We start from the raw sequence: 26,120 nt of genomic DNA on the forward strand, positions 1-26,120 counted from the left end.
TAACGCACGCTATCCCCTGTATTGGTTGAAGTCTCTCCAGTTTTTTTTTTGCTGAAATAGAAGTATATCTTCAGTATGGCTGAAAGTTCGAAATGTGATTCCAAATTGGAACATGTTGGAGAGTATAAGGCATTTGCCAATCCCTTTTCGTATGGATCTTTTGTAAGGTTGAATGAAACTAACTATGCCAGGTGGTCCAGAACGTTCATGATGTCAGTATCTGGACATCGTAGAAAGCATATCTTGCTGGAAGAAGAACCCATTGAAAAATTGGGAAAATATGCTACCTGGGATGAAGATAATGAGATAGTTATGTCATGGATCATGAATAGTGTTGAAACCCATATTGCAGATGGTTTAATTTATTATAATACAGCCAAGCAGATGTGGGACAATCTTAGAGATACGTATTCACAAGAGACTAATGTGAGTCGTATCCTGCAAGTCGAACAAGAGATATATAATTTACAGCAGGGAGATCAGACCCTGACCCAGTATTATGCATCAGTAAAAGCTGCGTTTGAAAGACTCAATGCTCACAGGCCTCTTTGTTGCTCGAAGCAGAAAGATCATCAAGAACAGACTATGGTTGCTCGGTTTCTTACAGGTTTATCTTCATAATTTTCTGTTGCAAAAGTCCAAATGTTGACTGGATCAGATGTACCTACTCTTGCTGATGCATATAATCGCCTGAGTAGACTTGCGATATCTCTTCCACAATCACAGCCTGTGACCCAGTCATCTGCTCTAGTTGTCTCCTCTGGTTATGGGCGTGGAAATATTCAGAATATCAGAGGACGAGGTCGTGGACGAGGTATGGGAGGCAGAAGAAAGCTTCAATGCACATTCTGTGGAAAATCTGGACATTTAGAAGATCGGTGCTGGGATAAACATGGCCGGCCAACCTCTTCCTCATCAAATTCTTATGCTCCTAAAGCAAATGTTACTACTCTTGCGGCAACAAAGGTACAGGAAAATATCTCTGCTAGTGACAGTAGTATCACCCTCAGTCGTGCTGAATATGATGAGCTGATAGCCCTTCGTTCTGTTAGTTCCACCCCTCCTGTAGCTGGTGTTGCCTATTCAACAGGAAATCATCTACATCCAACTAACAGTAAGTGGATTATTGACTCCGGTGCATCCAGACATTTGTGTGGAAATTCTCTTGTTTTTTCAGATCTAAAGGATATTAATGCTCATCGAGGAGTCTCATTAGCCGATGGGAGTTCCTCCCCTGTTGTTGGTCAGGGAAATATTTCTATATCCTCCTCATTACAGTTGCAAAATGTTCTTCATGCTCCAAACTTTTCTCTAAGTTTACTCTCTGTTAGTTGCCTTATAAAAGAACAAAACTGTAGAGTAATATTTGATCCGATGGGTTGTCATTTTCAGGATTTGCTGACGGGGAAGAAGATTGGTGGAGGCTATGAAGCAAATGGAGTTTACTACCTACATCATCCAATGGGTAATGTTCATGCTGCCGTGGAACATTCATCCAGTCCTGTTCAGTGGCATAGTCGTGTGGGCCATCCTTCATTGTCAAAGCTTTGTTCAGTCTTTCCTCAAATTCCTTCCACCACATCATTTCAGTGTGAAGCTTGTCAACTGGGCAAGCATCATCGAAGCTCGTTCCCTTCAAGTCAGAGTCAGTCTAGTAATAAAGTTTTTGAACTTCTTCATGCAGATGTATGGGGTCCTAGTAAGATTCCTACTAGGACTCAGTGTCGTTACTATTTTGTTATTGTTGATGATTTTTCTAAGTTGTCATGGGTGTTTTTAATAAAGGAACGATTTGAAGTTCCACGTATTATTCAATCCTTAATTCTTGAAATAAAAACTCAGTTTGAATCTATTGTCAAGATTGTTCGCACTGATAATGCTCTCGAGTTTAAATCAAAAGGTCTGTTACAATTTTACCAAGATAATGACATCCAACCCCAAATTTCCTGTGCCTATTCTTCTCAACAAAATGGGGTGGCTGAGCAAAAACATCGGCACTTGCTTGATGTTGCCAGGACTATTATGATTCAATCCAATGTTCCTGCGTTATACTGGGGTGATGCGATTACCACTGCTTGCTATCTGATCAACCACATGCCTTCGTCTTCTGTGGGTGATCAAATTCCATTTCATATCCTAAAACCTAATGCCCCACTCTTTTCTTTTTCACCCAAAATATTTGGATGTGTTTGTTTTGTACACAAACTTGGCCCTGACCGTGATAAATTAGCTGCTCAAGCTACAAAATACATATTTATAGGTTATCCCAAAAATCAAAAGGGATATCGATGTTATGATCCTATTTCTCGCCGAGAGTATGTCAGTGCAGATGTATCTTTCTTGGAATCCACTCCATATTACTCCAGTACCAGTTCCCCACTGCAGGTTGATCCAGCTGAGTCTTTTCCATTACCTATACCTCCTTTTCCGTTGGAATCTGTGCCCTCATTACCGAACCAAACTTCATCCGCTTCCAGATTTAATAATCCTCCATTGGTATATGTGCGTAGAGCTCCATCTCCGCAAGAGCCTTCATCTTCTTCTTCCCCTGAGGTAAGTTCTACTGACAATAGTGATCTTCATGATGATGATAACAGGCCTATTGCTCTACGAAAGGGGATACGACAATGTACCTTATATCCCATATCTCATTTTGTCTCCGATGTCAGAATTGGAAATCAGATGAAGTCTTTCATTTCAGCCTTATCTGCTGAAACTATTCCACTGAACTATCGGCAGGCAGAACTTGATAATCGATTGAAACTGGCTATGCAAGAAGAAATGGATGCTTTAGTATCTCAGCATACATGGGATCTAGTTGATTCCCCAGCAGATGCTGACATTGTTGGATGTAAATGGGTATATACAATAAAGTACAAATCTGATGGTTCTATTGAAAGGTACAAGGCCAGATTAGTAGCAAAAGGGTATACTCAGACATATGGAATTGATTTCTTTGAAACCTTTTCTCCTGTTGCACGGATGGGTACGATTCGTCTTGTTCTCTCAGTAGCTGTTCAACATGGTTGGAGTTTGTACCAATTAGATGTGAAGAATGCGTTTCTATATGGGGATCTATCTGAGACTGTTTACATGCAACAACCTCCAGGATTCGAGGTTGAGGGGGAGTGTCAGAAAGTGTGTAGATTGAGAAAGGCGATTTATGGTTTGAAACAGAGTCCTCGCGCATGGTTTCAAAAGTTGTTTGAAGTGATGTCATGCTTTGGCTTTAATAGGTCAGCAGCCGATCATACACTATTTATCAAGAAAACTAGCTCTGACATAGTTGTTATGGTGGTATATGTGGATGACATTATTCTTACAGGAGATGATGTGAAAGCCATTGAAGCCACAAAGGCTCATCTTCAAAAACATTTTGTTACAAAAGACCTTGGTTCACTGAGGTATTTTCTGGGTATAGAAGTTGCCAGGAGCCGTGAAGGGATGGTTTTGTCTCAACGGAAATATGTTCTTGACTTATTAAAGGAAACAGGAATGTTGGGAGCCAAACCAGCAAATATTCCCATGGACCATAAAGTTCAGTTGTTTGAAGAAGCGTAAAAAACGGTTGATAGCAAAAGCTATCGCTCCCTAGTAGGGAAGCTACTGTATGTGACTGTGACCAGACCGGATATTGCTTTAGCAGTAAGCAAGGTTAGCCAGTTTATGGACAAACCAACTGAGGTACACTGGAATGCAGCTATTATGATTCTCAGATATCTAAAATCTTCTCCTGGAAAGGGGTTATTGTTCAGGAAAGGTGGAACTCTGGAGATAGTGGCCTATTCTGATGCTGACTATGCAGGATCTGTAGTGGATAAAAAATCTACCACAGGATTCTGTGTGTTTTCTGGGAGACAACTTGATCTCGTGGAGAAGTAAGAAACAAAATGTGGTTTCTAGGTCAAGTGCAGAATCAGAATATCGGGCTATGGCCCAAACAACTGCTGAAATGATGTGGGTTCGTACTGTTCTTCATGATCTTCAGGTGAAGGTTTCATCTCCTATGACCATGATGTGTGATAACAAGGCTGCAACATATATAGCAAACAATCCTGTCTTTCATGAGAGAACAAAGCACATTGAGGTTGATTGTCACTATGTAAGAGATATGGTTTAAGCTGGACATATCAATACCAAATATCTTAAGTCAGAAGATCAAGTTGCAAATATGTTTACAAAACCCCTTGCTAGACCAAATTTCTCAAAATGTTGTGACAAGCTGAACATGATTGATATTTATGCTCCAGCTTGAGGGGGAGTGTTGAGAGTAGGTGGTTTAAAGTTAAACCTTCTTAGTTTGGAGGTTATTTGAAAAGTTTATTAAATATTGGACTTGGATGTAATTTATTATTTTGGACTCTCTCTATTTAACATAGAGAGAGCCCTAATGTCGATTAATTGAGTTTTCTCTTCATGTGCTGCCGTCTCTCTCTCTCTTCCTCCCTTCCTCCTCTCTCTCTCTCTCTAACCAGGGTTCGGTACAACATCCTACATCATTCTACAAGAATAACGTATAAGGAGACAATAATATAAAAACCCCAAAAGGCCCTTATAAACACGAGCCCTTATAAACACTTCTCAACACTCCAAGCTGGAGCAAAGATATCAATCATGCTCAGCTTGTCACAACAATGAGAAAAACTAGCACTCGCCAGAGCCTTCGTGAAGACATCAGCTACTTGATCTTCAGAAGATATATGATCTGTGCAAATATAACCAGTCTGAATCAAGTCACGTACATAGTGACAATCAACTTCAATATGTTTAGTCCTTTCATGAAATACTGGATTATTGGCAATATATGTAGCAACCCTATTGTCACACACCATCGACATAGGTAGAGATACTTTCACCTGAAGATCGGCTAGAAGTGATTTTACCCATATCATCTCAGCTGCGGTTTGAGCCATAGCTCGATATTCAGATTCAGCACTTGACCTGGCTACAACAGTTTGTTTCTTACTTCTCCAGGTAATTAGATTTCCTCCCACAAAAACACAAAATCCAGTTGTTGACTTTCTATCTTCAATTGACCCCGCATAATCTGCGTCAGTGTAAGCAACAACATCAAAGGATGCATTTTGTTTAAACAACAGTCCTTTACCAGGAGATGACTTTAAGTACCTAAGAACCATCATAGTTGCATCCCAATGAACTTTAGTGGGTTTATCCATGAATTGACTAATTTTACTCACTGCTAATGAAATGTCAGGTCTAGTAACAGTGACATATAACAACTTACCCACCAAGGATCTAAAACTGACACTATCCACATATTCAGACTCCTCATCAAACAAATGAGTTTTGGGATCCATAGGAATGTTAGCTGGCTTCCCTCCTAGCATTCCAGTCTCTTTTAATAAATCCAAAACATACTTCCTTTGCGACAAAACTAAGCCCTCTTTGTTTCTTGCCACCTCGATACCCAAGAAATATCTGAGAGGACCAAGATCTTTAGTAACAAAATGTTTCTGAAGATGAGCCTTTGTTGCATAAATATCTTGGGCACTGCTCCCTGTCAATATGATATCATCGACATATACCACCATAACAACAATTCCAGCACTAGTTTTCTTAATAAACAAGGAATGGTCTGAGGCTGATCTGACAAAGCCAAAAACCGACATTACCTCGAATAATTTGTGAAACCATGCTCGAGGACTCTACTTCAGGGCATAAATAGCCTTCTTCAACTTGCACACCTTCTGACACTCCCCCTGAACCTCAAAGCCTGGAGGTTGCTGCATGTATACTGTTTCGTGCAAATCCCCGTACAAAAAAACATTCTTTACATCCAACTGACATAAGTGTCATCCATAGTGCACAACGATTGAAAGAACAAGACGAATAGTGCCAAGACGAGCAACTGGGGAAAAAGTTTCAAAGAAGTCGACACCATAAGTCTAAGTATAGCCTTTGGCAACCAATCGGGCTTTGTAACGTTCAATGGATCCATCTGAGTTATATTTAATAGTATAGACCCATTTGCAGCCAACAATATCTGCATCAACAGGTGGATCAACCAAGTCCCATGTGCCCTGAGAGCGAAGGGCATCCATCTCATCTCGCATAGCCTGCAACCATTTAGGGTCGAGAAGAGCCTGATTGTGATGGAGCGGAACAGAGGAGACAGACAAAGCATAAATGAAATTCTTCATGGATGCACCGAGATTAACTTCTGAGACAAATTGAGAAATGGGATGAAGGGTGCACTGTCTCTTTCCCTTGCGCAGAGCAATAGGAAGATCATCATCAAGAACAAGAACTTCAGTATGTTCAGGGATACTCACCTCAGGAGAAGTAGATAATGGAGGCATTGAGGTAGGTGGCGACCTGTGAGAGTAGGCGATAGGAGGGTTTTGGTAACGAGACACAACAGAGGATGGAGCCAAAGACTGAGAGGGAAAAGACTCTAACGGAAAAGGAGGGACCGGAAGAGGAAGGATATCGCCCTGGCTCTCCTGTAGCCTTGGAGTAGTACTTGAAAAATAGGGAATAGTCTCAAAGAAGGTAACATCCACACTGACATATTCTGTATGGGATGTAGGGTCATAGCAATGATATCCTTTTTTATTCTTAGGATATCCAAGGAAAACATATTTAATAGACTGCGAAGCAAGTTTATCTCGATTAGAACCCAACTTATGCACAAAGCACACACATCCAAAAACTTTAGGAGAGATCGAAAAAAGCGGAACCTCTCGACGAAGAATTTGAATGGGAATCTGATCTTCTATCGAGGTTGAGGGCATGCGATTTATAAGAAAGCCAGCAGTTAAAACATCACCCCAGTATGATGCAGGCATATTGGATTGAATCATTAAGCAACGAGCAACATTCAAGATTTGTCTATGTTTTCTCTCAGCCACACCATTTTGCTGGGATGTATGAGGACAGGTAAATTGAGGTTGAATCTCATTTGCAAAATAGAATTGAAATAAATCTTTGGATTTGAACTGAGAAGCATTATCAGTGCGAACAACTTTAACACACACATCAAATTGAGTCTTTATTTCAACAATTAAAGATTTGAGAATAACAAGAACTTGAGACCGATCTTTTAACAGGAACACCCTCGATAACCTTGAGAAATCATCAACAATAACCAAATAATAACGACACTGAGACCTACTAGGAATCCTACTTGGACCCCACACATCAACATGAAGAAGATCAAACAATCTTTGACTCGACGGACTCTGACTGGAGGGAAAAGAACTCCGGTGATGTTTTCCCAATTGACATGTTTCATATTGAAAAGAAATTGAAGAGGATATATGAGGAATGACACGACGAAGTTTTGACACGGGAAGGTGACCCAGACGATGTTGCCACAACAAAGGGCTTGAGGATGATGCCACAACAGAATAGACTGAACCCACTGGTTGATGTAGATAATAAACGCCACCTTCCTCACAGCCACCACCAATCCTCTTCCCCGTCAGCAAGTCCTGAAATATGCAACACATGGGATCAAAAATCACCCTACAGTTCAGCTCGTTCAGCTCTTTAGTCATTCGACTGACAAATAATAAATTTTGTGGAAAAGAAGGGGCATGAAGAACATTTGACAATTGAAGAGTAGGGGAAATAGACATGTTTCCCTGCCCTACAATTGGGGAAGAACTGCCATAAGCAAGGACTACCCTCTTTTGATCAGAAACAGGCTTTAAACTTAAAAAATTACACGAATTTCCACACAAGTGTCTAGATGCCCCGGAATCAATAATCCACCTACCACCTGGACTAGGTAGGCCATCACCTGCAGAGCACGCAACATCAGCTACTGGAGAGCTCGAAGTAGATGGCCATAAGGCTAGAAGCTCATCATATTCAGTCTTGCTAAGAGTCACTGAATCATTGGTAAAATTTATGTTGGAATAATCTGTATCTAATTTGACCACTTGAGCCTTGGGAGCAGTTTTAGCCATTGAAGGAGGAGGCCTGCCGTATTTGTCAAAACATCTATCTTCTAAATGACCAAATCTGCCACAGAAGGAGCACTGAAACTTGCCCCTGCCTCCAGTACCATGACCACGACCCCTTCCTCTGAAATTCGGGACAATTCCTCGACCACGACCAAATGAAACAGATAGAGCAGAGGGCTGGGTTTCTGATTGAGAATTAGGAAGAGACATAGCAAGCCTGCTCAGCCGATTATATGCATCAGCAAGTGTAGGAACATCTGATCCTGTCAACATCTAAACTTTAGCCACTGAATACTCTGATGATAGCCCAGTAAGAAATCGAGCCACCATGGTCTGCTCCTGATGAATCTTCTGTTGGTTGCAGCACAAAGGTCTATGAGCATTCAACCTCTCAAATGCAACCTTTACTGATGCGTAGTATTGTGCCAATGTTTGATCCCCTTGCTGCAGTTGATAGATTTCCTGTTCTACTTGAAGAATACAACTCACGTTCGTTTCTTGTGAGTACGTATCCCTCAAGTTATCCCACATCTGTTTGGCGGAAGAATAATAAATAAGACCATCAGCAATATGTGGCTGCACACTATTCATAATCCAGGACATAACTATATCATTGTCCTCTTCCCACGTTGCGTATTTTCCAACTTTTTCTTTAGGTTCAGACTCCAACAAAATATGCTTCCTGCGATGACCTGAAACTGACATCATAAATGTTCGAGACCATCTTGCATAGTTAGTCTCATCTAATTTTACTGATGTACCATACGAAAACGGATTTGTGAAGGCTTTATAATCTGCCAAAGCCTCTGTTTTCTGTTCCCCTTTTTGTGATTTAGCCATTATAGCAATAGTTAAAATATCACAGCAGTCACTTGACCTTCACACGATCTGAGATCAGATTTCAGATAAGATATAACAAAATTTTTTTTGCTATAAGCAGATGTCACAAAAAAAAACTGATGCACTAATAAAGACCGATGAACAGATTAGGCAGACGCAACTTTCAATGATAGGGTACTAACAAGAGATTAGGCATAGGCAGATGCAATCCAAACTGTCTTTAAAAAAAATTTTCCACAACACAGCTCTTACTGTCCACACGAATTGATCCACCAACTGATTCATAATCCAAACTATACTATCCAGGGCAACCTTGCCTAGATGAGTCCAATATTTTTTTTTAAATAAAACTGATCTGGTACATACCACAATCACGCAGAACTTACTCCACCAACCTCAATGATCGTGACTATTCGACATCAACAGGAAGAACGATCGTGACTTTTCGACATCAACATCAATGATCAGATCTGATCCAGATCTCTGTCACGACACCATATCTATTTTAATGGTGCTTCGTCTAACAGAGACCCAACATCAGATCTGATTCTTCTGTGAGGGACATCCTCCACCCAATCGATGATGTAGAAGGCTAGGGCACAAGCCTAATCGACGTTGAAGTCGTTAATAGGCTTCAGACGTCAATAGGCTTCAATAGGGATCAGATCTGCTACTGCCGAAGAAGATGGGCATACGTCAATAGGCTTCAAACGAGAAGGACCTCACCATGCTCTGATACCATGTTGAAGTCGACTCCCATAGAAACACACGAAAATAACTTACTTCATATTAGGTTTAATCTCTACTTAAATAGAGATTAACCATCTGTGTCAAATTACAAAAAAGACCCACAATATATAAGAGAATAACGTATAAGGAGACAATAATATAAAAACCCCAAAAGGCTCTTATAAACACGAGCCCTTATAAACACTTCTCAACAATTTCAACCAAATTTTGGCTATTCATTTTTTAACTCTTTTAAAATTTCATGAGTACAATCTACCTTATCCTTTAAAATCCATGTCCTGATCTCGTGGTAAGAAGGTGGTTTGAACGCTCGGCCATAATTTGAAATAACTTCTACCATTGGATCAAATTATGGACTGTTGTAAAGATTAAATGATAAGGCATTGGAATAAAAAAGTCTACCAATGGCACAACATACACTTTTTCTCTCATCTCTTTTGAAAATAGTGTTTATTGTAGTTTGTCGTGCTTATTTGTTTACATAGAGGTCCATGAAACCAGTTGTACTTGTTTTTGCAACACTACATGATTCATTAGCTTCTTTGTTCACATTATCGTCTGTTGATGATCCAAAATAAACACTCATTCCAATTTCTAACTTGTTTTATTCTTTCTCTTGTTTCTTTTGCTTCTGATCCCTTAGATGGTTCTGAAAAAACCTTTTCATGGTGTAACCGCTTCACACAAGTTACACCATGTTTTGTACCAGCTAAGTGATGTTTTAGCTTGTTGATGCCTCTTTTAGTATCTTTATGACAGTAATTGCAAATTACATGTCCTATGAGTTTGGGATCTTTAGTGGGATTTGAAATTTTAGCTCCATGATCCCATCCTACATCTCTTCCCATTGTTCAACTGCAAAAATGCATATAAAAAAATATATATTAACAAAGGAATTTATAAAAACTTAAAGAGTAAGAAAAAAACTGAAACAATGATTTATATAATCCAGTGAATTCAAATTCATATTCAATAAGAATCAACATATATTACACATGAATTCCAATTAAACATCCACCAAGAATTGCATGTTGAAACAAATTATATAACTGAAACTGATTATATAATTGAGAAATTAATTATATAAAAACAAATTATATAGTTAAAAAAACTACAGAACACATAGATTTACACATAGAAACTGTAGAATGAGATGGGGTTGTACAACCACCTGTGAGTGTAGAGAGAGAGAGAGAGAGAGAGAGAGAGAGAGAGAGAGAGAGAGAGACGGCTGCACAATAGAACTCGTTAATTGAGATTAGGGCTTCTCTCTATATTAAATAGCGAGAGGCAAAACAGAAAAATTACATCTAAGTCCTTATGAAAATAATATTTCAGAAAACCTCTAATATAGGAGAACTTAACAAAAAACCACCTATTCTCAATACTCCCCCTCAAGCTGGAGCATAGATATCTATCATGCTCAGCTTGTCACAACATCTGGAGAAATTTGGCCTAGCAAGAGGCTTTGTAAACATATCTGCAACTTGGTCTTCAGACTTTAGGTATTTTGTAGTGATATGACCAGCTTGAATCATATCTCTTACATAGTGGCAATCAACCTCAATGTGCTTTGTTCTCTCATGAAAGACAGGATTGTTTGCTATATATGTTGCCGCTTTGTTATCGCACATCATGGTCATTGGAGAGGAAACCTTCACCTGGAGATCATTAAGAACAGTGCGAACCCATATCAATTCAGTAGCTGTTTGGGCCATAGCCCGATATTCTGATTCTGCACTCGACCTGGAAACCACATTTTGTTTCTTACTTCTCCATGAGATCAAGTTGTCTCCCAAAAACACACAGAATCCTATGGTAGACTTTCTATCTACTACAGATCCAGCATAGTCAGCATCAGAATAGGCTACTATCTCCAGAGTTCCACCTTTCCTGAACAGTAACCCCTTTTCAGGAGAGGATTTTAGATATCTGAGAATCATTATGGCTGCATTCCAGTGTACCTCAGTTGGTTTGCCCATGAACTGGCTAACTTTGCTTACTGCTAAAGCAATATCTGGTCTGGTCACAATTACATATAATAACTTCCCTACTAGGGAGCGATAGCTTTTGCTATCAACAGGTTTTGACCCTTCTTCAAACAACTGAACTTTATGGTCCATGGGAATATTTGCTGGTTTAGCTCCCAACATGCCCGTTTCCTTTAATAAGTCAAGAACATACTTCCGCTGAGACAAAACCATCCCTTCATGGCTTCTAGCAACTTCTATACCCAGAAAATACCTGAGTGAACCAAGGTCTTTTGTAACAAAGTGTTTATGAAGATGAGCCTTTGTGGCTTCAATAGCTTTCACATCATCTCCTGTAAGAATGATGTCATCCACATATACCACCATAACAACTATGCCAGAGCTAGTTTTCTTTATAAAAAGTGTATGATCTGCTGTCGATCTATTAAAGCCAAAGCTTGACATCACTTCAAACAACTTTTGAAACCATGCACGAGGACTTTGTTTCAAGCCATAAATCGCCTTTCTCAATCTACACACCTTCTGACACTCCCCCTCAATCTCAAAACCTGGAGGTTGTTGCATGTAAACGGTCTCAGATAGATCCCCATAAAGAAATGCATTTTTCACATCTAATTGACACAAGCTCCAACCATGCTGAACAACTACTGAGAGAACAAGACGGATGGTACCCATCCGTGCCACAGGAGAAAAAGTTTCAAAGAAGTCAATTCCATATGTCTGAGTATACCCTTTCGCGACTAATCTGGCCTTGTACCTGTCAATAGAACCATCAGATTTGTACTTTATTGTATATACCCATTTACATCTAACAATGTCAGCATCTGCTGGGGAATCAACTAGATCCCAGGTATGCTGAGAGACCAAAGCTGTCATTTCTTCTTGCATAGCCAGCTTCCAGCGATTATCGAGTGTTGCCTAGTGATAGTTCAGAGGAATGGTTTCAGCAGACAAGGCTGAAATAAACGACTTCATTTGATGTCCAATTCTGGCATGGGAGACATAATGAGATATGGGATATAAGGTGCATTGTCTTGTCCCCTTTCGTAGAGCAATAGGCCTGCTATCATCATCCTGAAGATCACTATTGTCTGTAGAACTTACCTCAGGAGAAGAAGAAGATGAAGGCTCTTGCGGACATGGAGCTCTACGCACATATACCAATGGCGGATTATTAAATCTGGAAGAGGATAAAGTTTGGTCCGGTAAGGAGGGCACAGATTCCAAAGGAAAAGGAGGGATAGGTAATGGAAAAGATTCAGCTGGATCAACCTGCAGCGGGGAACCAAAACTAGAGTAATATGAAGAAGATTCCAAGAAAGATACATCCGCACTGACATACTCTCGGCGAGAAATATGATCATAACATCGATAGCCCTTTTGATTTTTTGGATAACCGATAAATATGCATTTTGTAGCTTGAGCGGCTAATTTATCACGGTCCGGGCCAAGTTTGTGTACAAAACAAACACATCCAAATATTTTTGGTGAGAAAGAAAAAAGTGGGGCATCAGGTTTTAGGATATGTAATGGAATTTGATCACCCACAAAAGACGAAGGCATGCGGTTGATCAGATAGCAAGCAGTGGTAATCGCATCACCCCAGTATAACGCAGGAACATTTGATTGAATCATAATGGTTCGGGCAACATCAAAGAGGTGCCGATGTTTTCGCTCAGCCACCCCATTTTGTTGAGATGAATAGGCACAAGAAGTTTGGGGTTGGATGCCATGATCTTGGTAAAATTGTAACAGACCTTTTGATTTAAACTCGAGAGCATTATCAGTGCGAACAATCTTGACAATAGATTCAAACTAAGTTTTTATTTCAAGAATTAGGGATTTGATAAGACTTGGAACTTTAGATCGTTCTTTTATTAAAAATACCCAGGATAACTTAGAGAAATCATCAACAATAACAAGATAATAACGACACTGAGTCCTAGTAGGAATCTTACTAGGACCCCATACATCTGCATGAAGAAGTTCAAAAACTTTATTACTAGACTGACTCTGACTCGAAGGGAACGAGCTTCGATGATGCTTGCCCAACTGACATGCTTCACACTGAAATGATGTGGTGGAAGGAATCTGAGGAAAGACCGACCGAAGCTTTGACAATGAAGGATGGCCAAGACGACGATGCCACTGAACAGGACTGAATGAATGTTCCACTGCAGCATGAACAGAACCCATTGGATGATGTAGGTAGTAAAGTCCATTTTCTTCATAGCCTCCACCAATCTTCTTCCCCCGTCAGCAAATCCTGAAAATGACAACCCATTGGATCAAATATTACTCTACAATTTTGTTCTTTAATAAGGCAACTAACAGAAAGTAAACTTTGAGGAAAGTTTGGAGCATGAAGAGCATTTTTCAACTGTAATGAGGAGGATATAGAAATATTTCCCTGACCAACAACCGGGGAGGAGCTCCCATCGGCTAATGAGACTCCAAGTTGAGCCTTAATGACCTTTAGATATGAGAAAACACGTGAATTTCCACACAAATGTCTGGATGCACCAGAGTCAATAACCCACTTACTATCATTCGGATGGAGATGATTTCCGGTTGAAAAGGCAACCCCAGCTATAGGAGTGGGGGAACTCAAAGGTCGAAGAGCAATCAACTCATCATATTCCGCACGACTAAGGGTGATACTACTTTCATTTGCAGTGATAGTCTCTGGTGCATTTGTTGCCTCAATAGTAGTAACATTTGCTTTAGGGTTATATGACTTTGATGAAGAAGAGTTTGGCCGACCATGCTTATCCCAACAACGATCTTCTAAATGTCCAGATTTTCCACAGAATGTACATTGAAGCTTTCCTCTGCCTCCCATACCACGTCCATGTCCTCGTCCTCTGATATTCTGAATATTTCCACGCCCATAACTAGATGGGACAACAAGAGCAGATGACTGAGTCACAGGCTGAGATTGTGGCTGAGAGATCGCAAGTCTACTCAGACGATTGTAAGCATCAGCAAGAGTGAGAACATCTGAACCAGTCAACATTTGAACTTTTGCAACAGAGAAATCTGAAGAAAGACCTGTAAGAAAACGAGCAACCATGGTTTGTTCTTGATGATCCTTTTGCTTCGAGCAACAAAGAGGCCTGTGAGCATTAAGTCTTTCAAACGCAGCTTTGACAGAGGCATAGTACTGGGCCAAGGTCTGATCTCCCTGTTGCAAGTTATATATTTCCTGTTCAACTTGCAGGATACGACTCACATTCGTTTCTTGTGAGTATGTATCACGAAGATTGTCCCACATTAGTTTGGCTGTATTATAGTAAATCAATCCATCGGCAATATGGGGTTCGACACTATTCATGATCCATGACATAACTATGTCATTATCTTCATCCCAAGTGACATATTTTCCCAATTTCTCAGTGGGTTCGCCTTCCAACAAAATATGTTTTCGACGATGTCCAGATACCGATATCATAAAAGTTCTGGACCACCTGGCATAGTTGGTTTCATTCAACCTTACGGAAGAGCCATATGAGAATGGGTTGGCAAAAGCCTTATACTCCCCAATATGTTCCAGTTTGGAATCACATTTCGAATTTTCAGCCATACTGGAAAAAAAACAGAATACCTCACTTGAACAGCAAGTGTTCAAGAAGAATTTTTTTTTTCTTCAACTCAGCAGGAAACCACACCTGTTGTTTCCATAGCAAACAGCAGCCCACACACGAAATAAAATTCAGTCCAGTAGGAAATCACACCTGCTACTTTCCACGACACAAAAACTTAAGCTACCATGTTTCCAAAAAAAAACTCGACACAGCAGCCACATTCTGAAATAAACCAATCCACTGAAACAACTAAATTTCAGTTGGTGTTGATAGCACAGAAATCATGAACATTGAAAGGCCCAAACACATCACGATAAATGAGAGACTGCAGTTGCAAACCAAAGTATTCACTACACTTGCTGTTCTCCAACATATAAGGCACGACATCCAGTAAGTATCACAAGTAATCAGCACAAAAAAGGAAGTTGAATTCACGGCAGAATTCTGATAACACGCAATCAGCATAGGCGAGAACTCAGCAATCACGGCAACACAGAAAAAATAATTTCTGCTGCTCCCAAACAGCAGGAACACACCTCGACAAGAACTCAGCAATCACGACAACACAAAAAAAAATCTGTAACAGCAGGAACACACCTCGACAACTCATGAAAAAAAAATCACGTCATAGTAGAAACAAGTCTCGGCAACACTCGGTCGTAGTGGATCTTCTCCTTAGATCTGACGACAGATCTGGGTAACATCCCAGATCTGTGATCAGATCTTCCCCAGTCAACCCCACCGAACCTGATTTTAAAAAGCCGTAGGGTTGTTGCTCCTCGTTGATGAAAAATAAAAACCTGTTGATGAAAATCACGCTCCCACGATCGAATGCTCTGATACCATGTAGAATGAGATGGGGTTGTACATCCACCTGTGAGTGTAGAGAGAGAGAGAGAGAGAGAGAGAGAGAGAGAGAGACGGCTGCACAATAGAACTCGTTAATTGAGATTAGGGCTTTTCTCTATATTAAATAGAGAGAGGCAAAACAGAAAAATTACATCTAAGTCCTTATGAAAATAATATTTCAGAAAACCTCTAATATAGGAGAACTTAACCAAAAACCACCTATTCTCAACAGAAACAAATAGGATTGACAACAAAATATAACATCCTAACGTGTATGTATCTGTTTTTCTCACAAATACACATAAATTTATATAATTAATTAAATATAATATATATATATATATTATATATATATATATAACTAAAGAAACTGATTATATGACTTAGAAATTGATTATATAGATGTCAAAAACTACACATCATAACATGATTGACAGTAAAATATAACGTTCTAACGTGTATGTATATCTGTTTTTCACACAAATACACACAGATTTATATAATTAATTAAATATATAACATATATATAACTGAGAAATTGATTATATAATTGAGAAACTAATTATATGACTTAGAAACAGATTATAAGCATAATAGGATTGATAGAAAAAACAGATTATATAATATATATGTAATATACACCTGTCCAAACACAAAATATATACGTATATAACTGAAAAACAAAAACTATATATGAAAAGAAGAAGGAAAAGAAGAAGAAGAAGAAGAAAAATAAAGAGAGTGGTAGGCGAGAGCTTAGAAGATGAAATCAAATAACAGGAATAAAAAGAAAAGGTAAGGGGAAAGAAAAAAAGGAAAAAAAGGAAAAAAATGCGTACCTTGGGTTGATTTTTCTTCTTCTTCTTCCTTTCGGCCTTCCTTTTAGCAAAGAGAGACACAAGAGCAGGGAGAGACGAGAGACGGGAGATCTGGGAGAGTGAGAGACCAGGGAGACGAGAGAGCAAAAGAGCAAAGAGAGATGAGAGCAAGGAGAGATGGGAGATCGAGAGACCAGGGAGACGAGAGAGCAAAAGAGCAGGGAGAGAGTGAGAGAAAAGGGAGAGATGAGAGATCTGTGAGAGTGAGAGACTAGGGAGAGATGAGAGCAGACAAAGACGAGAGACAAGAGCAGAGAGAGAGACGAGAGATGTGGGAGAGCGAGAGAGCGAGACTAAGGGGTCGGGGCCTGATAATTAGCTCCAATTTTTTGTAGCCCCCATTTGACCCATTAATTAAAGGGGCGCACCTCACCCTAAGGCACACCTTGTACGCCTCAGGGCATATACGCTTTTTTGTTGCGCCTTAAGGCACAAAGGCCCTCGCCTTGAGGCGAGGCACACTTTTTGTGCCTTGAAGCACATTTTTAACAACACTTCTCATGATTGAGGCAAGCCTTGACTACGTAGAACATGTTGGGGATATTAACTGGATATGGTTCAACTAGCATTACTCTTTGTATGCGGACACACTATTTTTTTAGAAATTGCAACACTTTGTTCAAAACTTGGGGATGCTTAAGAAGTTCAAAGAAGCATCAAACCTATCAGTTAGTAAGGCGAAAACAGTATTTTTGGCCTTCAACTTATCCCCTGAACAAGTGCGCCAAGTCGAGAGGTGGAGTCGGTGGAATCTGGTCCCCTTCCTTGTTTCATGCCTGGGCCTCCCACTATTCAAAGTGACACTATGGAAGTCAATGTGTATATGGTTGGTTTGTGAATTTCAAAAGTGGTCTGAATTGTCAATGGCTGGTCAAGTAATGCTCATTCATGCAGTGTTCTTAGCATTTCTTATGTATTGGATGCTAAGTTTCCATGTTCAAGCTGCAGTTCTTAATGAGCTGAAAGCTATATGCGAAGTTTTCTTTTTGGAATGATGTGGAGTAGTAGAACCACATTCACCTTATGAGCTGGAACAAAGTGTGGACTAGGCCTAAGAGCACTGGGTGGGGTGAAAAAGAATGTAGCAATCCCTAACAAGGATTGTTTCTTCAACACTCACAAAGAGGATTTACGAAACAAAGGCATTCACACAAAAGAGCTCATACTCATACACAATACCCAAAAAAGGGTATACATAAAATGAAGAACAAGATTTCATAAACTTGGGAGAGAACTCCCACAAGAACAAAGAACAAAGAATGTCTTTACAAGGAGAAACAACCCCATATTTATAGAAGAAGGGGAGAGGAGCCTCAAGGGAGTCGTTGGACTCCCAACGACTCCCTTGGAGCTGCACCTTTTTGACTTGGTCAAAAAGGTGAATCCTAAAGGTGTCCTAAAATTGGGTTTTAAGTGAGTTTGGGTTTAAACTAGAGCTAAACTAGAACTAAACTAACTAAAAGAAAGAAAAATATTACAAGGGATTACATGAGTTGTCTATGAGATTACATATGAGATATGAGCTGTCTATGAGATTACATATTTTAACACTCTCCCTCAAACTTATTGTTGGATAACCGAAAGTTTGCCTAAGAGAAAGTGAAATCTAGGAGCAGCAAGTGGCTTGGTGAAGAAATCGGCCAACTGGTATTCTGAAGCAACATAGGGAAGATTGATGCTGCCGCGCAGGAATTCCTCCCAAACATAATGACAATTCATTTTTATATGCTTGGTACGTTCGTGGAACGTTCGATTGCTTGCAATGTAGATAGAGCTCTTGTTGTCACAACACATGTCGGATGCTTCTGAACTTTAAACTCCCATGTCGGAACGCAGTTGTCGAAGCCAGACTACTTCCATAGTTGTAGTAGCCATTGCTTTGTATTTAGTCTCTGTTGATGAAAGGGATACTTTCTGTTGCTTCTTACATCTCCATGAGATCAACGATTCTCCCAAGAAGACACAAAAACCTATCGTTGAATGACGATCATTCGAATCGTCTCCCCAATCTGCATCAGTATAAGCAAGAAGCTTGAGATTAGAAGAAGCAGACAAAAATAGACCACGAGATATAAAATTTTTAATGTATCTGATAATTCGCAAAACTGCTCCCATATGGACAGAGGTTGGAGCATGTTGAAATTGACTGGCTGTATGGACAACATGTGCAATGTCAGGTCTTGTAATGGAAAGGTATGACAAAGCCCCGACGAGTTGTCTACACGGAGTTGGGTTTTCAAGAGGTTCTCCATCATCACTCTTCATCTTGACATTTACAACTTTTGGAGTGTCCACGTGTCTTTTATCTGAAATGTCTGACCTGATAATAATATCCCAAGCAAACTTAGATTGTGTTAGCAAATATCCTCTAGAAGAATAAACAACTTTTATACCAAGAAAGTACTTTAAGAAACCCAAATCATTCATTTCAAAGTGAGTTTTGAGAATTTTTTTAATATTGCACACCCCTGTTTGTCACTGCCAGTGATGATCATGTCGTCGACGTAGAGAAGGAGGATAATGATACCTGCATTAGAATTCTTAACAAACAAAGCAGTGTCAGTAAGACAAGATTGAAAACCAAAATCAAGCATCACTTTGCTAAATTTATCATACCAAGTCTTCAGAGCTTGTTTAAGTCCATACAAGGCTTTATTTAGATGAAGAGTTTTTTCTTTAGTAACATCAATTCCTGGTGGTCGATCCATGTATACTTCTTCAGTTAAACTATCATTTAAGAACACATTCTTAACATCCATTTGATATATGGACCGTTGCTTTATAAAAGCAAGGGCAATTAGGATTCTAACTGTGGTCATTCTGGCTACTGGAGCAAAGGTTTCCTCATAATCTATTCCATATTCTTGAGCGTAGCCTTTGGCAACTAATCTAGCCTTAAACCGCTCAAGACTGCCATCGCTTTTAGTCTTTACTTTGTAAACCCATCGATAACCAATAAGTTTCTTATTAGGCGAAAGTTCTTGTATAGTCCAAGTGTTTGCCTTTTCTAAGGCTTCTAATTCCACTTGCATGGCTTTTACTCATTCCGGTTGAGTTTTGGCTATAGCATAACTGGGCGGTTCTTCATAGGAGTGAATTAAGGCTATAAAAGCTTGAAATTTTGGTGAAAAAGATTTATATGACGCAAATTTCTCAGGAATTTTTGAGATCCTAGTAGATTTTTTTGTTGACATCTCGGGTTCTGATTCTGCAGAGTACCTTTCAAAGGCACATGGTCTTTCTGAGTTTCCTCGTCTAGAATATTGAATGAACTCTTGGTTATCACTAATTGGTTCAATAGGAGAAATATCACTTTGATCATCTTGCTCAACGTTACATTCTTCATTCTTTGAGACTAAATCAAATAGAAAGGAATACTCATATGTTTCTGCAAATGCTTTGGTTTCAAATGGGCTTTCATTTTTTAAGAAGGATACGTTTCTTGAGACATATAATTTGTTATCTCTAAAGTCAAAATATCTATAACCCTTTTGATGACTTGCATATCCTAAGAAGACACAAGGAATATCTCGAGAGGAAAGCTTATCATTTTTATCCGAGAATACAAAACATTTGCACCCGAATACCCTTAACCTGGAGTAATCAGGAATTTGTTTAATGAGCTTTTTGATTGGAGAAATATTGTTTAACGACGAAGAGGGCATCCTATTGATGAGATAAACAACAGTTAAGGCTGCTTCAGCCCAGAAAATTTTTGGTACTTGATGTGATATGAGGAGTGTTCTTGTTGTCTCAATAATGTGCCTATGCTTTCTTTCAGCTAGTTCATTTTGTTGAGGAGTGTAGGGACATGACTTTTGATGTATAACTCCATATTAATTTAAATAATCTTTGAATTCCTTTGATAGGAATTCTCCCCCTGAATCAGTACGAAATATTGAAATATCCTCTTTAAACTGATCTTTGACCATATTATGAAAGATTTTAAAATGCGAGAAGACTTTGGATATGTGTTTAAGAAAATAAATCCAAGTGTATCATGTAAAGTTATCTACAAAGATAACATAATAAACAAACCCACCTTTTGATATAATTGGTGCAGGACACCAGACATCAGAATGAATCAACTCAAGTGGTCGTGTAGAAACAAAAGTTTTTTTCGGAAAAGATAATATTTTCATTTTTCCAAGAATACAATTTTCACATGTAAAAGTTTCAAAATTACAAAATTTTTCCATGTTCGAAAAGTGTTGAATCTTGGATATACAAGGATGTCCAAATCTTTTGTGCAAAAGATCCAAATCCAACTTTTGAATATTGCAACATAGTCTGCCCTTGAGAAAATCCAAAAAATCCATGTAGTACAAGCCTCCTTCTCTATGGCCTTCCCCAATCAGCTTCCCCGACTGGTGATCCTGTACTCGACAATCACTAGAGGAGAAGAAAACATTACACCCATGATCAGTTAACTGAGATACAGATAAAAGGTTTAAATTAAGTTTGGGTATATATCTAATTTTTGGAACACGAAATTTGTTTGAGTTTTGAGAAGAATTTTCAAAACATCCTATTCGCTTAATCTCAAGAGAAGTGTTGTCGGCAGTCAAAACGTTTGAACCACTTGAGTTATGATATTGAGATAATAATTCTATGTTAGGGGTCATATGAAAAGATGCACCAGAATCAAGAAGCCAAAGAGGTTTACCTGGATCAGAGATGCTTACTGAAGAGGCCGTAGCTCCAGCAGATGGGTAAGCTCCTTTAAGAAGTGGTTGAAGTGCCTCCACTAGCTGAGATAATGACATGCTTCCAATAGATGTTTCTTTTGTCTCTTGCTGGGCTTCAACAATAGCAACCTTCTTTTCATAAGGCTTCTTTAACTTTGGGCAGTACGTCTTGACGTGCCCAGGTTCAAGACAATAATAACAAATTACTTCTTTTCTTTCCACCTTACTTTTGTATTTCTCATCATATGTTCTTCCAAAATGGGAAGGTTTATATGGACAAACATGATTCCTTGGTCTTGAAACAGCTAAAACTGAGTCAGCTAAAACTGAGTCATCATCATTTTTTGAGATTCTTTTCTTCAGTCGGTTTTCTTCCATACTCAATTCTTCAATTGTGTCCTCAATAGAGGGAACCTTCCCTCGATGAAGAAAAGCGGACTTGATTGTCTCAAATTCCGGTCTTAAACCATTAATAAATTGAAAAAATGCTCCGCATTTATTTGATTTTGGCGAAACTCTATATCTTGTGGACAATGCCACTTTGGTTCAAGGAGAGTCAATTCTTCCCATAACTCAGACAAGCTATTATAGTATTCTCTAATACTTTTATCTCCTTGAACTATATTGCGAACCTTTTCTTGAAGATTACATATATGGGCAACATCTTTAAGATAATACATTCTCTTGAGATAGTCCCAAGCATCATTAGCGTGTTCAAACTTCGCAAGGCTTAAACACTTCTTTATATCCACACTAGAAATGAGCCAAGACATAATTTTGGCGTGACCCATTCTCCATTCTTTCCACTTTTTCTCATAAGTGGAAACGGCTTTAACTTTTTCTACCTCTGAAAGAGGTATTTCTTTTCTTTCTTCTTCTTTAGTGAGCATTAGTTTAGGTTCCTCATCAGTTCCATCCACTAATCCCCATAGCCCTTTTCCCCAAATGAGGTGCTTCATGATAGAAGCCCATGTTACATAGTTAGAATCATTGAGTTTTATAGGCTTAATGGTGACATTATCATTGTCATCCATTTTACAAGCTTAGGAAAGGAACAATGGGACAGATTTCCGATTAGGGAAATGGTGGTGGGAGATGACCACCTCCGACAGCAGCCTCGCATCCTGTTAGACCCTCAGGAATTTCTGAGGTAGATGGTTTGGAAGAAGGCCCGGAAGGTAGGTCTGGATATCCGAAGGACGGGTACTGCAATTTGCGACCGAAGGACTCAAGAGGATCGAAGTTGCGATTTTTTGATTGTGGGACCTGTGGTACATGTGTCAGGAAGAGGAAACCACTTTTTATCTTTTACTGGGATGTCCAAAGGTGAGGCAGCATTGGAAGAAAGTGGCACTCTTTTTTGGGAAGAAATGGACATGAAGTGGAAATATGAGACAGGCTATTGTCAGCTGGGTGGTTGTTCAATTCAAAGAGTCTAACGTTTGACACAGTTTGTTGGTGACACTCCAAATCATGGTCTAGAAAATCTGGAAACTGAGTGAATTATTTTTTGAGACACGCACTTGAATCCAGGATCAGGTGAGAAATACTCCATTTGGTTAGTGCATATATTAGGTATCCTTGAGAACTCATCCGGTCAGATTGCGGCCTGGTGGAGAAGCCTGGATCTTATGGCGTTCTCCTCTGAAAGGTTGGATAAAGATCAACATTCAAAGGAATTTTAGACAAGGATGGCCCTGGGATACACCATAGGAGATGAGAATGGCCACTTTATAGAGGTGGGGTGTTATACGTGAGGTAGTTCCCTGCTATATGCTTGATTTTTTGTATTGTTTTGACAGATTCCAAATTGTAAAGCTTCTTGTTGTACGAATCTTTTGGTCAGGAAGCTACTCAATTTGGCTAGATTGGGGCTAAGGAAATCCTAGAAAGATCATCCCCCTCACTGGTAGCCTCTTGAGGAAGGTATTTTGCAACTGTACAGTAATCCTTCTCTAATTCTAATAAACTGGTAGGGGTCTGCTTAACCCCAGCTTGCCTATCGAAGAAAAGAGATTCTGAAAATTTTGTTTATTTATTCAGTTGTTTTTCTGCACTTATAACATAAATATATTGATGTTAATTCAAGATGTGAAGATGACATTCTAGTCCAGTTTGCTTTTATAGAATGGTCTGCAAGCCTTTGCTTTAGAAATTTTTTAGCTTAACATCATTAGATTTTTAGGTTCAAATAATATTCTTGCCAAACATAGAAAACTTTCTGCTGATTAAAACATTTGTGGCCTTGTTGCAATATATATTTAGCATGAAAAATTTACCATGTGGCTAACGAGGGAACTTCTTTCCTGTTCATTAGGTGGTTTCTTGAGGAAGGTATTTTGTAAATGTACAGCAATCGTTCTCTAATTCTAATAAACTGGTAGGGGCCTGCCTAACCCCAGTTTGCCTATCGAAAAAAAATAGATTACTTCTGAAATTTTTGTTTATTTATTCAGTTGTTTTTCTGCACTTATAACATAAATATATTGATGTTAATTCAAGATGTTAAGATGGCATTCTAGTTCAGTTTGCTTTTATAGAATGGTCTGCAAGCCTTTGCTTTAAAATTTTTTAGCTCAACATCGTTAGATTTTTAGCTCCAAATAATATTCTTGCCAAACATTGAAAACTTTCTGCTGATTAAAATATTTGTGGCCTTGCAATATATATTTAGCATGACAAGTTCACTATGTGGCTAACTAGGAAACTTCTTTCCTGTTCATTAGGTGGTTTTGATAAACGTCTTGTAGAAAATGTGCAGTACCTGGAGGAACTAAAGTGTGTAGCTACGAGGGAAGGAGTTGCTGATCGAGTTGAATTTGTCACATCTTGCTCAACCACACAAAGAAACAAATTGCTTTCTGAATGCTTATGTGTTATATATACCCCAAAGGTCTGTCAGTTGCTCAAATATGTTGGTTAGACCCAGTGGTATGCAAAGATCAATTATTTCTTTTTGACTTTTTTTTTAAATGCAAAAAACCGTGGCCAAAACCTTATGACATAATAGACTGATGAAAATGCCTTGGGTTGTACGTTCACGTATGTGAAATTGCATTAAATATATGTTTTTAATTTCCTCATACCTCTCTGCTATCAACAGTCTTCCATACCTTGATTGTATCCCGTTGCGTAGTGACCCCTTAGAAGGAAGAAAAGGAGATGGTTCCCGTTATGTTGATGTTCTTTTCTAGTTCAACATAGCATGTTTACAACCTGCTGTTCTGGATAACTGCAATGCAGTTTTCTTTTCCCAGAGTACAAAATATTTCGGTTGGGCCTTTTCCTCCTCTTGTAACAAAAGGAAAGAAAAGGAAAAAGAAAAAACAATGTTAGGTTGTTTGTTATATTGACTGTGATTGTAAATCTATGATGGGTTTCATTCTTTTAATATGGATTGTGAAGATATGTAAGTAAACTTCAGTATTTTTTTGCAGGATGAACACTTTGGCATTGTCCCTTTGGAGGCCATGGCATCACAAAAGCCTGTGATTGCATGCAACAGTGGTGGCCCTGTTGAAACAATCAAGCATGCTGCTACAGGATTTCTCTGTGAACCAACTCCACAGCAGTTCTCTTCTGCCATGGCTACACTCATGAGAAACCCAGATTTGGCAGAGGACATGGGTAAACATGCCCATGATCATGTTACACAAATGTTCTCAACGAAAATCTTTGGCCAACGACTAAACCAATATGTTGTAGAATTACATCAGGAGGCTTAAATATGACAATTTTCATTCATCAAAAGTTACACAATGTTCACAATGAAAAATTGCTTTTTCTTGGAGCTTATGTGTTCTTTGTGGAGGCTCCACACCTGATCTTAGTGACTATTTCTAGAAAATGAAGGAACTGTTTCTTGGACTCATAGTGGATAGTCCAATCTCTATGTAAGGTCTTTTCTTCTTTTCAGTGATATAAGAGGGGGTTGTCCATTTGAAGATGGAACTGCTGGTGTTGAGGGGCTCAAACACAACCCTTCTTTTGGGGGTCATAGATGACCGATGAAAACTATTACATTGTTTTTCAAGTTGATTCTAACATGAGAAAGTTGTGTGCTGCTCAAAAAGGGCTTTTGCATTTCCTGCATGACAAAGTTGGAGAGTGGTGGGGTTAGTTCCTCAAGAAAACATCGTTCTCTTCCTCAGTTTTGAATCCTTTATATTGAGAAATAAGTAAAACGTGTTACTTTTGGTTGGTGTCCCATATAGGGAGGACAGTTTGCTTCTAATTTGTTTGTCCAATATGTTACCTTTGATTTGTCCCCAATTTGGCTTCAGCTTTGCCGAAAACCTTGATGGTCCGAATCCAATGATTTTTGGCCAAAGTTGGTGGGGAAACCACTCCCCGACAGTGGGTTGTGTGCTACAAGAATGGCATTGACAAACTCTAATTTGATTTTTTTGATGCCGCTACCAATTGGTAATTGCATCTAATCTTTTTAAACTTAATTTTGTAAGATTTTTTTCTCAAGAGTGGTGTTTGCGGCAGAGCTACTATTAGTTGGCTGCCTCAAGATGAACAAACATGTCTTCAGACTTTTTTTGGTTTCTTGTGCTACCATGTCTGCTATTATAAGGATTTTGAAGATGTGCATCTTATTTTG

At 39.0% G+C, this 26,120-nt stretch overlaps 1 protein-coding gene across 1 annotated transcript in view; it reads left to right on the plus strand.

Annotated features, from left to right (window-relative positions):
- Nucleotides 1-25,304, plus strand: part of LOC149816741 (uncharacterized) — a 39,512-nt gene extending 14,208 nt beyond the window's left edge. Inside the window, exons 7-8 of the mRNA XM_089986651.1 lie at nucleotides 24,238-24,404; nucleotides 24,949-25,304. Of these exons, the coding sequence (XP_089842777.1) occupies nucleotides 24,238-24,404; nucleotides 24,949-25,236 (455 nt within the window). The 3' untranslated portion in view covers nucleotides 25,237-25,304. The remainder of the gene's footprint in view (nucleotides 1-24,237; nucleotides 24,405-24,948) is intronic.
- Nucleotides 25,305-26,120: the final 816 nt, after the last annotated feature.

The sequence above is a fragment of the Nuphar pumila genome, chromosome 14 (genome assembly GCF_984573655.1).
Source record: "Nuphar pumila chromosome 14, dmNupPumi1.hap1.1, whole genome shotgun sequence".
Taxonomy (NCBI): domain Eukaryota; kingdom Viridiplantae; phylum Streptophyta; class Magnoliopsida; order Nymphaeales; family Nymphaeaceae; genus Nuphar; species Nuphar pumila.